At 38.4% G+C, this 16,349-nt stretch overlaps 1 protein-coding gene across 2 annotated transcripts in view; it reads left to right on the top strand.

The window, feature by feature from the left end:
- PSEN1 (presenilin 1) overlaps positions 1-16,349 on the top strand; it is a 77,866-nt gene that overhangs the window by 23,220 nt on the left and 38,297 nt on the right. For both annotated transcript variants that reach the window (XM_079914261.1, XM_079914260.1), the window contains exons 4-5: positions 8,986-9,239; positions 11,578-11,719. In XM_079914261.1, the coding sequence (XP_079770387.1) occupies positions 8,986-9,239; positions 11,578-11,719 (396 nt within the window). The remainder of the gene's footprint in view (positions 1-8,985; positions 9,240-11,577; positions 11,720-16,349) is intronic.

Below are 16,349 nucleotides of genomic sequence, written 5' to 3'. Positions count from 1 at the left end.
AGATACTGTCAAACAGTTTTCCAAATTGGTTGTATAATTTTGCACCAGCAGCATATGAGAGTTCCAATTCCTCCACATCCTCATCAGCCCTTGGTACAGTCAGTCTTTTCAGTTTCTCAGGCATTCTAGTGGGTGGGTACTAATATCATTGTGGTTTTAGTTTGCATTTCTCTGAATAATTATGTTAAGTATCTCTTCCTGTGCTTGTCATCCTAATATCTTTGGTGAAGTATCTGTTCAAATCTCTTACTCAATTTTTAAATTGGGTTGTTTGTTTTCTTTTTCTTTCTTGTTTTTTTGGACGGGGTTGTTTTATTGAGTTTTGAGAGTTCTTTATATATTCCAGATACAAGTCCTCTATGATATATATGATTTGCAAACATTTTCTCCCAGTCTATGGCTTGTCTTTTTATTTTCTTAACAGTGTTTTTTAAAGCGCAGAGATAGATCAAATATTGATAAAGTCCCTTTTATCTATTTTTCCTTTTGTGGATCTTCCTTTTCTTTATGTCATACCTGAGAAATCTTGCTTAACTCAAGTTCTCAAAAGTTTTTTCTTACATTACTTTCTTCTGGAAACTGTAGTTTTAGGTTTTACATTTAGGACTGTATTGTAAGTATAATTTTTTGTATATGGTATGAGGTATGGATCACAGTTCAATTTTCTCCATTTGGATATCCAGTTGTTTCAGCGTCATTTGTTGAAAAAGACTATCCTTTCTCCACTGAATTGCCTTTGCACCTTTGGGAAAAATCAGCTGTGCATATGTGTCAGGCTGTTTCTGGGCTCTCTGTTTTGTTATTTGTGCCAATATTACATTTTTTGATAACCATAACTGTATAAGAAGTCTTGTGGCATTAGTTCTCCAACTTTCATTGTTCTGGATATCCTAGGTCCTTTATTTACATATTAACTTAATAAACATTTCTACAGAAAAGCCAATTGAGGTTGCATTGAACCTTCAGATCACTCGGTAGGGGGGTGAGGGGGTGGCGTTGGTAGAATTGACACGTTAACAATATTGAGTCTTTCAATCCATGAATACACAGTATAGCTCTACGTTTATCAGAAATTTAGGTCTTTAAAAAATTTATTTTAATTGTGATAAATGACATGACATAAATTTTAAACGTTACCATCTTAACCATTTTTAAGTGTACAGTTCAGTAGTGTTAACTATATTCACATGCTGGCACAGTAGATTTCTAGAACTTTTTCAACTTGCAAAACTGATACTCTGCACCTATTGAACAACTCCCTATTTCCCCATCCCCACAGCCCCTAGCAACCACAGTTATACTTTTTTTTAAGTTGGACTACTTTAGATACTTCACATAAGTGGAATCATGCAGTATTTGTCTTTTTGTGACTTGCTTATTTCACAGTATAATGTCCTCAAGATTCATCCATATTTCAGCAAGTGACACGATTTCCTTCTCTCTTTTTTTTTTTTTTTTTGCGGTACGCGGGCCTCTCACTGTTGTGGACTCTCCCGTTGTGGAGCACAGGCTCCGGACGTGCAGCCTCAGCAGCCATGGCTCACGGGCCCAGCCGCTCTGCGGCATGTGGGATCTTCCCGGACCAGGGCACGAACCCGTGTCCCCTGCATCGGCAGGCGGATTCTCAACCACTGCGCCACCAGGGAAGCCCGATTTCCTTCTCTTTTAAGGCTGAATAATATTCCATTGTACATATGTATCACATTTCCTTTATCTGTCTATTGATAGACATTTGAGTTTCTTCTGTCTCCTGGCTCTTGTGAATAATGCTGCAGTGATCATGGGTGCACAAATATCTCTTTGAGATACTACTTTTAATTCTTTTGGATATGTAACTAGAAGCAGGGTTGCTGAATCATATGACAATTCTGTTTTTAATTTTTTTGAGGAACCTGCGTACTGTTTCCTATAGCGGCTGTACCATTTTACATTCCCGCCAACAGGGCTTCAATTTCTCTGCACCCTTGCTAATACTTGTTATTTTCTGTTTTTTTGGTAGTAGCCATCCTAATGCATATAAGATATCTCATTTTAGTTTTCATTTGAATTTCTCTGATGAATAGTGATATTGAGCATCTTTTCTTATGCTTGTTGGCCGTTTGTATATATTCTTTGGAGAAATGTCTATTCAAGTCTTTTGCCATTTTAAAATCAGATTATTTGTTTCTTTGTTGTTAAATTTTAGGAGTTCTTTATATATTCTGGATATTAACCTATTAGGTATGTAATTTGCAAACATTTTCTTCCATTCTGTGGTTGCCTTTTTACTGTTTGTTTCTTTGATGCACAGAAGTTTTAAAGTTTGATGTAGTCCCATTTGTCTATTTTTCTTTAGATCTTTAATTTCTCTTAGCAATATTTTATAGTTTTCAGTGTACACATATATTTGGGGTTCCTCAAGACCATGCTCAGGTTCAGTGATCAGGTAGTAGAAGGACCCACAGATCTCAGAAAAGCCATTATACTCACTGTTACAATTTATTATAGTGAAAAGGCAAAGATTAAAGTTAGCTACAGAAAAAGGCACAAAGGGCAAGGATCCAGGAGACACCAGGCCCAAGCTTCCAGTTGTCCTCTCCCAATGGAGTCATGCGAACAGCGTTTAATTCTCCCAGGAACAGTGTGAGACAACATGCACGGAGTATTGCTCACCAGCGAAGCATACTTGAGCCTTGGTGTCCAGGAGTTTTATTGGGGGTTGGTCATGTAGACATGTCTGAACATAGTTCTGTAGCCCCTCCTAAGGTCAAGCAGATACCATGTAGCCCAAAATTCCCACCATGGATCACATTGTTAATAATGTGACCCAAGGCCTCATGTAAACAGAAACACTCTTAACAGGCAGCCTATTCCAAGGGCTTAGAGGTTATCTCCTAGGAAGCAGACCAGATCTTTCTTTGGTGTGTGCAGGGTTTGGACACCCCTGACCTGCTGAGTTAATCCTTTACAGTACCAAAGCCCTTTCACATCTTTTCATCCTTCAGGTCTCAGCTCAAATGTCACTTCCTCAGAAAGATATTCTCTGGTCACATTACTTGAAAGTAGTCCCATTCTATGTATTTATCACATCACCCAATTATAGTACTGTTCCAATCTGTAATTATCTTGTTTATTATCTGTTTTCCCCTGCTTGAAATCATTTCATGAGGGCAGTCTTGTTGACTGCTATATCCTTGTACATTCACTTTTTTAAATTAATAAGTTTTAATTAAAACAAAGTACCATAAGCCAAATAGAAAGATGACAAAGGATATGAATACTTAGTTCATTAAAAAAAATACTCAGGGCTTCCCTGGTGGCGCAGTGGTTGAGAGTCCACCTGCCGATGCAGGGGACACGGGTTCGTGCCCCGTTCCGGGAGGATCCCACATGTTGTGGAGCGGCTGGGCCCGTGAGCCATGGCCGCTGAGCCTGTGCTCTGCAGCGGGAGAAGCCACAACAGTGAGAGGCCCGCATACCGCAAAAAAAAAAAAAAAAAAACCTCATCTTTTCTAATAATAAGAGATGTAAAAGTTAAAATTACACTGAGATCCCATATTTTAATACCTATCAAACTGGTATAAATTCAGGCCTCTCATAGCTTACTGTGTTGACAAGGGCTTGTTGAAACAGGCACTCTCCTGCATTACTTAGACTTTAAACTGGTACAACCCATAAAGAGGGCTATTTGGCAGTATAAATCAGGATTTCAAATGTGTGTATACTTTGACCCCGTACTTTTACTTTTACTTCAGGGAATTTATCCTGCAAATATGCCCCCATACACGTGAAGTAACTTACAGGGGGCATTCATTGCAGCAGTGTTTGGAACGACAAAAAGTTGGAAACAAGTTTAATGTCCATCATTAGAGGATTGGCCTATTAAATTATGATATATTCATATACTAACTATACAGCTGGCTAAAAAAAAATTTTTTTTAGAGAATAAGGATATTCTTTACTGATGTGTAAAAAACTCTCTAAGATACATAGTTCAAAAAAGAAAGCAAAGTACAGGACAGTGCATTTATTGTGCTACCATTTGTGTGGACAAGGGGAATGAGAATATATATTTGTATTTGCTTGTATATGCATAAGGAAACTTTAAAAAGATTTGCCGAGAACAGTGACAGTGGTAACCTGGGGGATTAGGAAACTAAGTAGATAGTTAAGTGGGAGGTTTTTTACTGTATACTTCCTGGCTTTAGAACCGTATGTATGTTTTACCTGTTCAAATAAATAAATTATACTTTAAAAGACAATAATATGGTTAGTTTTTAAAACAGTATCTGAAGTATTACTATAAAGATGAAGGGGTGTGTGTGTGTATGTGAGAGAGAGAGAGAGAGAAACAGTGCTCTAGTATCCCCGTATCAGCTCCAGGGGCAGGGCAGGGTGGGGCTCGCTAATGTTCATCATAAACCGGAACATCCAGTAGAGTACCATAAACAGGCATTTTATGATTGCCGCTTTCATGCTAGGCTCACCCAGTTACAGCTCACGTAGCCTGGTAGGACAGCTGTGGTGCCATAGCAAGAACTCAGGTTTTGAAGCAAGAGACTTGGATTTGATTCCTGCCTCTGCTGTTTTCTGGCTGTGAGATTTTGGACCAGTTGCTTTAGTGTTCATCTGCCAAAACCTCCCAATATATGAAAAGAATAAATAAGATGACGTGAGAGTGCTTTGTAAATTATATAAGTACTTTATATCAATTATATAATACTAAATTATATAAATGCTTTGTAAATACTCTATAAAGGGAGCTGATATTACTTGCATTTTAGTTTATATTGAACATTAATCAGCCCATCAAGTTGGTCGTAATTGTATTGCTGAATATTAGTCACAAACATAACATTCTTAGCGTATGACGTAGTCACCTCCTTCTAAGAAAATAGAAGTATGAATTCCCTCAACCCTCCTGCTCCTCAGCTATCAATCACACTATACCCGTGTTTTCCAGATCCCACCTTCCTCATAACCATTTCCTTCCTACTGAACTTTAGTGACTTGTGTTCGGCAAAAATTATCTTTCTTGGTGAGTGGTATACATATTTCTATCTTTTGTGCTTTGCAGTAGTTTCCTTTCCGCTCCTCATAGGGCTTGAGTCTTCATAAATGTTTTCTCCATGAGGTCAGACTGAGGCAGAGGGCACCAGTGCCTTTGTAAGGCCAACTTTTCTCTCTCCTTCTCTTCTCCGCCATTTATCCCTTACCCTGTTTCATTAATTATCGTCTGTCTTGTATCATCACCCTTTTACTCTAATCCTAATTCTATACTTTGACCTGACAAGTATGCTTAAGTCTCTAAAATAACTTTTTCAAATTTGAATCCCTTCTGTTTTGAATCCCTTCTAATCCCACTTTTTTTGTTTTTGTTTTGCTTCAAGGAATGATTGCCTCTAATTTCTCAGTTTCCATTCAATCCCCAGTCCATTATGATTTATGAATAACCTGCTGCTTCTCTCTTTGGTCATCATCCCACTCTGTATTTTTCCTTCCACAACTGTTGTAGTACATTAATGACCAACATGTCCATCTATACTTTCTCCCTGAGATTTCATCCACTTGCATAGCAATGGAAACTAATGACTTCCCCCAACTCTCTTCTGAGCTTGAAATTCTTATTAACTGCCTTTGGACTTTCCTGCCTGGTTGTAGGTACTTCAGATTCACCTATCTCCCTAACTAAAATCTCTCTCCTCTCCTCTAGCCTGCTCATCTTCTTGTGTTCCCTATATCTATCAGTGCCATCACCACCTTCCTAGTCCCTTATGCCTAAACCTCCAGAGTCATCCTTGACTCCTTCCTGACCATTCACATGTAATTTGCCACAAAGCCCTGTCAATTCCACTTCTGAAATATTCTTCTCATACCTGTCCTATTTTCCATCGTCACTCAGTCAAGTTTCTTGAAAATGAAACATAATCTGATGTGTCACTTCCTCAACCTTAACAATTTTTATGACTTTCTGTTTCCTACAGGACAAAGGTTGAAGTCCCTGGCATGGCAAACAAGGTTCTTTACAACCTGTTCCTAACCTTCCTTTCCTGCCATCAGCCCTGACCACCCTGTCCTCCAGCCCCCTCAGGAGTACTCACTGATTTTCTACATAGGCCTGTGCCACTCTACATGTTGTCTCTGCCAGGAGCCCATTCATTTTCTGCTCAAGAATTATATCTTTTATGTTGTGTTTCTTTTTTATTTTATTTTATTCTTAATTTTTTATTGACATATAGTTGATTTACAATGTTGTGTTAGTTTCAGGTGTATAGCAAAGTGATTGTTATACATATATATATATTTTTTCTTTTTCAGATTATTTTCCATTGTGGTTTGTTACAGGGTATTGAATATAGTTCCCTGTGCTATACAGTAGGACTTTGTTGTTTATCTGTTTTATTTATAGTAGTTTGTATCTACTAATCCCAAACTCCTAATTTATCTCTCCTCTACCCCCTTTCTCCTTTGGTAACCATAAGTTTGTTTTCTATGTCTGTGGGTTTGTTTCTGTTTTGTAAATATGTTCATTTGTATCATATTTTAGATTCTGCATATAAGTGAGATCATATGATACTTGTCTTTCTCTTTCTGATTTACTTCACTTTGTATGATAATCTCTAGGTCCATCCATGTTGCTGCAAATGGCATTATTTCATTCTTTTTTATGGCTGAGTAATATTCCATTGTGTGTGTGTGTGTGTGTGTGTGTGTGTGTGTTGCATATATGTATATGCCACATCTTCTTTATCCATTCATTTGTTGATGGACATTTAGGTTGCATCCGTATCTTGGTTAGTAAACAGTGCTGCTGTGAACATTGGGGTGCATGTATCTTTTCAAATTAGAGTTTTGTCTGGATATATGCCCAGGAGTGGGATTGCTGGATCATATGGCAACTCTATTTTTAGTTTTTCAAGGAACCTCCAGACTGTTTTCCATAGTGGCTGTACCAATTTACATTCCCACCATATGTTGCCTTTCTTGATCATACAAAATTAATCAATCCTGTAGCACTTTGTTCACATCTCTAGTATAACATTTCTCCTATGTTAAAACTATCTCATGAGCTACTTAAGGACAGCACCTAGATCTTTTTAATTTCAGTATTGCCACAGCAGAATACCTGGAATATAGAATTCCGATTACTTGTGGAATGAATAAATTGAAAGTCAAAGGAAAGAGAAAGACCACATTGAGTGTGCAGAGCTTGCATGTTGTCTTGTGAATGGCAAATTGAGAGGGCGTTAAAAACTTGATTTCTGCAGTCTGTTACACCTAGGTTCAAACCATTTCTGTAACACTTACTAGCCTTGCCTGTAAAGTGGTGATGATGAGGTGGCTGTGAGAATTAAATGTAAAACTCACCTCAGGGCTCCCCTGGTGGCCTGGTGGTTGAGACTCTGCACTCTCACAGCCAAGGGCACGGGTTCAGTCCCTGGTCGGGGAACTAAGATCCTGCAAGCCGTGCAGTGCAGCCAAAAAAAAAAAAAAAAAAGGACATATCACAATCCGTAGTACCTTGTAATAATTTTAAGCTATTATTAAGCATGTTATGTATTTTTATTGAATAATAGTATTCCTCTGTAGTGATACTTGGTTAAACTCTAGTCAAAAATGAGGTACAAGAGTGGCATGTTCTCACATGAGCTTCCTCAGAGAACCCTGTCTTAACCGAGCTGATTTTATCTTATCAGCAACAGTGACTATCAGTCTACTTCCATCTCCTGTTTTATTTACTTCTCTGTTATTTTTCTCCTTTTGTCTTATTATTTTTATTTTGCTGTTATTGTTAGTGCTCTTGGGATTCATCCTACCCTTTACAAAAAGTGAGTTTTAGATACAGTAATACCAAAAAGGAAACTGAACTTGAAGAATAGGAAAGGATAAACCCAGGATAAGGATTTATAAGTAACAAAGTGGTGGTTAGGTTAAGAGGAAAGTAGAATCTAAGGAAGTTCTACTTCCATTCCTTTATTCATCACATATTTATTGTTCTCTTCCTCTATACAGGGCAAGATGGGAATGGGGTGGGGACAGGGTGGGAGGGCATCAGAATTAAGTCGTAGTTTCTCTCTGTAAAGATTTTTTTTAATTGAATATTTTTTGAGATAACTGTAGATGGTAAGAAATAATACCGAGAGATCCCTCATAAATCACTTCAAGGATTTTTAAGTCTTATTAATAATGAAGGTGAGGGACTTCCCTGGTGGTGCAGTGGTTAAGAATCTGCCTGCCAATGCAGGGGACATGGGTTTGAGCCCTGGTTCGGGAAGACCCCACATGCCGCGGAGCGACTAAGCAACTAAACCCATGCACCGCAGCTACTTAGCCTGCACTCCAGAGACCGCGAGTCACCGCTGCTGAGCCCACATGCCACAACTACTGAAACCCGCGCACCTAGAGCCCGTGCTCTGCAACAAGAGATGCCACCGCCATGAGAAGCCCACACACCGCAACGAAGAGTAGCCCCCACTCACCGCAACTAGAGAAAGCTTGTGTGCATCAACAAAGACCCAATGCAGCCAAAAGTAAATAAATAAATATATATATTAAAAAAAATAATGAAGGTGAGATAGTTCCTTGTATAACTGATATGAAACCACAGGTAGAAAGCACTTCATGATTTTGAAAAAGGTGAGCGTACTCTGCTTGCAGCTGCAGCAAGTAAAGAAGGCTTCATGCAGGTGTTGTTTTTAAGTCAGACCTCAAAGGATGAGTACAATTGTATTAGGTTGAGAATGGAAGGTGAGAATGAGGTAAGCCATGAGCCAGGTGAAAGGGAGGACCTGGGTTCCTTCAGTGGACAGTGGTAAATAATCTTGGCTTTTAAACTGCATACTTCTTGTAAATTGATTCTTTCTTGCCTCAGGTTTTTGGAACTCATGTAATAAGGGGCCTGTTGATAATCTCGGGTCTAATCATTAAATTTTCTGTTTTTGATACAGAGCACCTTGATTCTACTGGGAGTCTAATTTACTGAACAAGTCTCTCTTGTGCTTTTAGAATGACAGTAGAGAGCGGCATGAGCACGGCAGCGAGAGGCGGAGGCATGGCAACTCTGAGTCGTTATCCAATGGCCGAGCCCCCGGTAACTCACAGCAGGTGGTGGAACAAGAGGAAGAGGAAGATGAGGAGCTGACGTTGAAATATGGCGCCAAACATGTGATCATGCTCTTTGTCCCCGTGACTCTCTGTATGGTGGTGGTCGTGGCCACCATCAAATCAGTCAGCTTTTATACCCGGAAGGATGGGCAGCTGTACGTATGAGTATTGTGTATCATTATGCTCAAGGCCAGCGTACTGTCCTTCATAGCGTGTCATCACCACCTTGAAGGCCTCTGCACTGAAGGGACACGAAGGCTAGGGAGTCCATCCTCTCTGATGGCCAAAAGCAGATGATGCTTTAAGTAGAGAAAATGAAAGCTGCAGAATTATATTTTTCATGTGGTGTCCCTAGATAGGGTTGAACTTATTTGGAATTGAGCAGTTGAGTAGTGAATTTACCACCTCAGGGCCACGGGGCCCATTGCTCTTCTCCCTGGAATGTTCTTTTCCTTTTCTAACTTTGGTGGATTAATTCCTATCATCCTTCTCATCTTGGCTTAAATGTTGAATCCTAAAAGATAACTTCCCTGATCCTCCTAACAGAATTAGGTCCTTCCTGGTATCCTTTCTCATAGCAACCTGTTCTTTTTTCACTTGTTACGATATGCAAGTATTTATTTATTTTCATTATTTAATGCTTGGTTTCCTTGTGTACTATGAGGCCTGTGAGGAAACTTTATTTCCAGGGTGAGGTATGTAATAATTGCTCAGCAAAAAAAAAAAGTTGTTCAATGAAAGGATGAAGAAGCAATGCAGGCTGGCACTAAGTGTTTGTGGAACTGTCATGTAGATTTCTCTGGTGCCGTTGGTGTCGACCCTTTGTCTCCAAGAAAAATGCTTTGATTCAGATGTCACCTAGTTCTGTCTCTAGGACTTTTGTGGGGCTCAAAAAGTTTTAAATGAATTTTGAAATTGGTGAGTGTCTGGAAAACTCTGTGGGGTTCTGAAAGCCAAGCTTTTAACCTTTTGGGAGAAAGGGTAAGACAGTGAGTGAAGGACAGGGATTGGAAACAATAACCAAAAGAGGTTGGGGAATATTATCTCTGTAAGTTAGAGTTAGGTTTGGCTGCATATTAAAGAACAGGGGTTAGCAAGCTATGCCCCACAGGCCAGATCTGCCTGCCACCTCCTTTTGTAAATGAAGTTTTATTGGAACGCTGCCATGTCCATTCGTTTATATATTGTCTATGGCTGCTTTCATACTACAGTGGCAGAGTTGAGTGGTTGCAACAGAGACCATATGACACACAAAGCTTAAAATATTTACTCTCTAGTTTTTTACAGAAAGTTTGCTGAGCCCATTATAGAAAATCAAAACAGGGAATTCCCTGTGGTTAGGGAACTGCCGGGGCCCGGCTTCGATCCCTGGTTGGGGAACTAAGATCCTGCAAGCCGTGTGGTGCGGCCAAAAGAAAGAAAATCAAGACATCTGGTTTGAATGATGCACATATTTTCTCTGTCTCCCACAGAGTAGTGCAGAGGTAGTAGTTCAGATTGTGTAGTGGCTTCTCTTCATCAAGGACTGAGGCTCCTTTGTCCCTTCTTTTTTGGCTTCTACCCTCTAGGTTATTTCGGGGTCCAGTATCGGTGCTGGAGCCCCAGCCTTCATTCAGACAGCAGGAAGGAGTGGGGGAGAAAAGGACATGAGACGTGACTCTCAGCAGAACTAACTCCTTCCTTAGAAGTTCCACACAACACATCTGCCTATAACTCATTGGCCATTACTTATTCTCATGGCCACACATAACTGGAGGGGAGGCAGAAATAAAGTCTTCTACTGGGAACATTGGTACCTGGGATAAAAGTGTTTTTATGTGAATGAGAAGCAAGGGCAAGCTGGATATGTGACATTATCTCCAGACAGCTTCAGTTGCAGTCACTGTACAGATGAAGGATAATTACTAGCCATTTTACCTTCCTCTGACAACCACTTGTAGCCTAGGTAGTTTATGGCAGAATCTGGTACTTTTTTTTTTTTTTTAATGTTTTCAGAGTATAGTTGCTTTACAATGTTGTGTTGGTTTCTGCTGTACAGCAAAGTGAATCAGCTATACATATACATATATCCCCTCTTTTTCGGATTTCCTTCCCATTTAGGTCACCACAGAGCACTGAGTATAGAGTTCTCTGTGCTGTGTAGTAGGTTCTCATTGGTTATCAGAATCTGGTACTTTAACAAATCACTAATAAGCTGTGGAGAAAGAACATTTGATGAGGTAATTATTTCGGTATAAATCATCCACTAGATGGAGCCAGTGTCTGGCTCACATAGGTCCACCTCCATATTTTACCTATCTCCTTTTATTTTGAAGGACTTATTTTAGCATATAGCTATTTTTATTAGGTTAAAAACTCTTGGTTAGATTGATGAGATGGAAAAAAGTGACTTATATCAGTTGAATCAAGGAAACAAAACTGGTGTTGGAGAGCATGTAGTTTGGAATCTCCATTAACACTTACCTGGGGCTTTTGTGTTTTATTTTATTTTAGAATCTATACGCCATTCACAGAAGACACCGAGACTGTGGGGCAGAGAGCCCTGCACTCAATTCTGAATGCTGCTATCATGATCAGCGTCATTGTCATCATGACTATTCTCCTGGTGGTTCTATATAAATACAGGTGCTATAAGGTGAGCGTGAGACACAGAGCTTTGCTTTCCACCATCTTCTTTTCATGGTTGGGTTTTGTTGTCACCTTACTTGGTCTAGTAAAGAAAAAGGTCTTATATTCTAGAACTAAGTTAATTTTTAGTTTCCCCCCTCATTTGTGGAACATTTAAAAAATACAAAAAGGCATAAATGAAAAACAGATGTTTTCATATGATATCACACTCTAAATGGTTTTAACGTTTTGATTTGCTGTATACTTCGGACATTCCAGAAGGATATATCCTGAACCTTTGTTAATTCCCTCATTGACAGATAGCACTGTAGCATATAATTGTCTCCATAAAATAACTTATAACTACAAAAATTCAGATTCTCAACTTGAGTACAGAACAGCAAAGCCACCTTCAGCTGCTGTTGTTAAACTCATTGATGACTGGCTGAATTCCCGGTTCTAAATTCGTAGGTGTCCATTCCCTCTCTCTCTTCTGCAGGAACACAGATTCTTTACTTGGGAAACAAAGGCAGGGGAGGTTGTGCAGGAGAGACACAGGCCCAGCCCGCCCAGCCTCTGGTCCCCTACCTCACTCTACCTAAGTGACTTGCTTGTGAATTTCAGCTACCTGGCACGTGTTTCAGATTCATGCCTCAGAAAAAGGACAGATTATTACAGGTCATGAACCTTTAGGCTCATTCTCAAATAAAAGAAATATTAACTTTTCAAATATTGAATTCTACTCTCTTTTTAGTATTTACTTCTGTATATTCTTTAACATGGTTAAAATCAAAAGCATAATCAGTATGTGTCCTTTTTTAACTTTTACTTTGGCATAAGCATTTTTCCATATTATAAATTCTTAGCAAATATGTCTAATGGTTACATAATATTTGACTCAATGAGTGTATTGTAATTCACTTTCCCCAATTTGGACATTTAAGTTGTTTCCAGATTTTCACTCTTCAAAAAAGCAATGAATGTCTTTATGCATAGAACTTTTCCGTTTTTCAAATTATTTCCTTAGGGTAAAATCCTAGGCACAGAATTTCTGGAGCAAATTATCTGCATATTTTTAACTGTCTTGCTATGCAGAATTTTGTTTTCAAGATGATAGTATCAATTTGTACTTAACACTGGTAGTGAAAGAGGCTGTCTTACCCCACCTTCACCAGCGTTTAATTTTTTAAAAAAAAATATGTGCTAACCCTCATAAGCAAAGCAAAAATGTCTTAATTTGCGTTTAGTTGATTATTAATAAGATGGAATACTTTTTCAGTGTTCACAAACTCTAAAATTATACAGAGTTTAACCTTGTTTGTTGAGTGGGTGGAAGTATTAACCTAGGTGATGACCATTTGCAGTCTGACATCAGAATCTAGAGATTGAAGACAAAAGATGTGTGTGATGGCGACAGGCAGTCATCAACACTCAGAGAGCCAAAGAGCAAATGATGTAAACCCATGTTGAGAAGTATACTCCTCTCCCTGCTTAAATATGCTCATGTCTCAATTACTTTATCTTTTTTTTCCACTATATATATTTGTTTACATATAAGTGTTTACCTGCCAGTTCCATTTCTCTGCTTTATTGGACTTTCTTTGTGACTTGTATCTGGATTATATGCTACTTTTGTTCCTCACATGTTATTGGGAGTCACCTGGGGTTTTGCATTCTTCTTTGGTGTTAGGAGACCTCTTTCTGCTTTGCTAGCAGGAACTTAGAGGGCTTCTCCTGGAGCTCATAGTCTTGCTAATGTCCACTTGGGTTGTGTTGAGTTCAGGTGGAGGAGGGTAGTACTGGAGGGAAAGAGTGGTTGGTAAACTCATCGCTGGCTTCCTGGTACTTCTGACTCCCCAGCCTACTGGCAGCTGCACGCATTCGATCCAGGTTTTGTAGTTGTATTCGGTAGGTAGAACTAGAACTTATCCTGATGTATTTTTGGTCAGTTTTGTGCATATTTTAGTTAATGCTTCATATTAGACAATCTAAAAGGTGTATACTTAGCTGGATTTCCACGTTCACCCATTCATTTTTGTGTTGTTTTCTTTTGCTTTTTAATATTCAAGTCTTAGCAAACACAGCCAATTCTATAGAAACAAGTTGTTGATTTTGACTCCTAGTATAAAAATAAAAGGAGCTTTTGAGTCAGAAATTCAGAAACTTGCCAGGACCTGCTTGGAAATAAGCCCTGAGGATTTGTGTGTCAGTGGTTGATTGTGCAATGTCTTTGAGAAGCACAAGAAGCTAAAAGACCAAACAAACCTCAAAAAGGAAGAAATGGAAAAGGCAGTTAATTATTATATATCATTTGTTATAGATGAAACTGTATAGCTTACTAAAGTCACATGATTTCTGGCCTAGATAGTTCAGTGTTTAGAGGAGATCCTTGCTGTTCTGTACTGAAGCAGGGGCTCTTTTCTTTCAGAGCCTTTAGCACAGGAAAGCTGAACTAGGGATTGTAGCAATATGAGAAAGGCCTGTTTTACCACCTGATGTTCTAGAAAAAGGGAAGGTGTTATTTAGTCATCATCAGAAGAGGCTTTGAATTTAGGTAATAATTCAGAAAATCATAACATTAGTGATTAACCTAAATAAGAAGACAATTTACAACCATTATTACAGGCAGAGTGCTAATATTTTTACCATATGAAGAGCAGTTACAAATAATTAAAATTATGAACATCCTAATAAGAAATTTAAAAAATCCAAGCAGAGAAATTATGAAGGAAATATAGATGGCCAGGAGAGGGAGAGGAAGAGAGAGGGAGAGAGAGGTGTATGTGTGTTTTCTCACTAGCAAAAAATATATATATTAAAATAACAAATTAACATATTTAACTTATTGACTTGGTGAAGGTTAATCAGGCCTTTTTTGTGGAGTCACTAAGCCAGTATGTATCAATAGTCAGTAATTAGAAAATGTTTGCACACTTTGGTTCTGTATTTTGCTTTCATGATTTATCCCAAAGAGTTAAAAATACTGGAAAATATTTGCATACTAGATATTACTCCTAGCATAAAATATAATTGGAAAAAGAAGGAAAACCCCACAAATTCCATGCATAAGGGAAAAGTTAAATTGTGGGTTCATGCATGTAAGTAGACTATTATTTAGTTATTTAAAAATCATATTTTAAAAAAATATTTGGTGGGATGAGAATTTGTCTTTAATAAAAAATTAATTTAAAAAGCAGAATGTAAAATTTTCTATTACCTGATTCTAATCTTTTTAAAAGGTCTTTGCATATGCAGACAGAAAACATTTCTGAAAGGAAATGTTAATGTGAACTTTGGTTCTCATTGGTCAGTGGGAATTGTTTTTTCTTTTAGTGTTTCTATATTTTCTATATGTTATAAGCATATGTTACTTTGTATTCAGAAAAATGCTGTTTTTTTTAAATAAAAAACATTCCCATGTTCCCTTGCCCTTTCCCCCATAAAACAAGGTAAAAAGCATTTCTTAAGAAAGTGGAGGATTTCTTGTACATAATATTTAGTCTAACCCTTAATTTGGAGCTCAGTATGGAATACCAGTGTACATCTCCCACTCTTTAAAGTTTTTCTGTTTTGTAATATTTTATATACTTTTTAGTTTTATAACTTGGATTATTTCTAAAGCTAAGACTTGTGATGGGCTGGGATGCAGGTGGGAAGATTCATTTCTGCTTATTATTTTTTTTTTTGCAGATGAACTAGAGTAAGGACTCCCTTTAGAATATTTTGCTAAAGTTGAAGTACTTAGAGGGAAATGTACAGGTGTCTTCAGTTTACTTTGATATGTATTAAAATGGGCTAATGGGTGGAGAGATGGATAGATGTGTTGCAAAGCAAGTACAGCAAAATGTGAATGGTAGAATTTTGGTGGTATCTGGGCAGTGGTTCACTGTGTGTTTGAAAAGTTTTAGAATAAAATGTTAGGGGAGGGGCTTCCCTGGTGGCGCAGTGGTTAAGAATCCGCCTGCCAATGCAGGGGACACGGGTTCGAGCCCTGGTCCGGGAAGATCCCACATGCCGCAGAGCAACTAAGCCCGTGCACCACAACTACTGAGCCTGTGCTCTAGAGCCCACAAGCCACAACTGCTGAAGCCCGTGTGCCACAACTACTGAAGTCTGCGTGCCTAGAACCTGTACTCTGCAACAAGAGAAGCCACCACAGTGAGAAGCCTGCGCCCCGCAACAAAGAGTAGACCCCGCTCACTGCAACTAGAGAAAGCCCACGTGCAGCAGCAAAGACCCAATGCAGCCAAAAATTAAATAAATGAATAAATAAATAAAATTTAAAAAAAATGTTAGGGGAGGTTTTTATGGAGGAACACCAGATATTAAATTTGTTGTATTCGGATAGTCAATTTAGAATATTTAAATGTCAAAGGAATACCAGCTTTAGTGATGTAAAGCCACTCTTTTGACCTTTTCCCAAATTGTAACATTTTATAAAATTGTTTTAAAGAAAGAGAGAATTTTTAAGAAATTTTTTCTTCAAAAGAATTAACAATCACAGGTCATCTTGAGTGATCAAAATGGAACCACAAGACAAAATTAACATAGATTCTAATGTTAACATTAGTAACAACTAGATTTTGATAGCTTAGAGTGAGATAATTGGAACAACTGGATCTGGGAGGCGTGTGGGGGAGTTTTTTTTAAAAAAGAAG

The sequence above is a fragment of the Stenella coeruleoalba genome (genome assembly GCF_951394435.1).
Source record: "Stenella coeruleoalba genome assembly, chromosome: 2".
NCBI lineage: Eukaryota > Metazoa > Chordata > Mammalia > Artiodactyla > Delphinidae > Stenella > Stenella coeruleoalba.
This window is presented reverse-complemented; position numbering and strand designations above follow the sequence as displayed.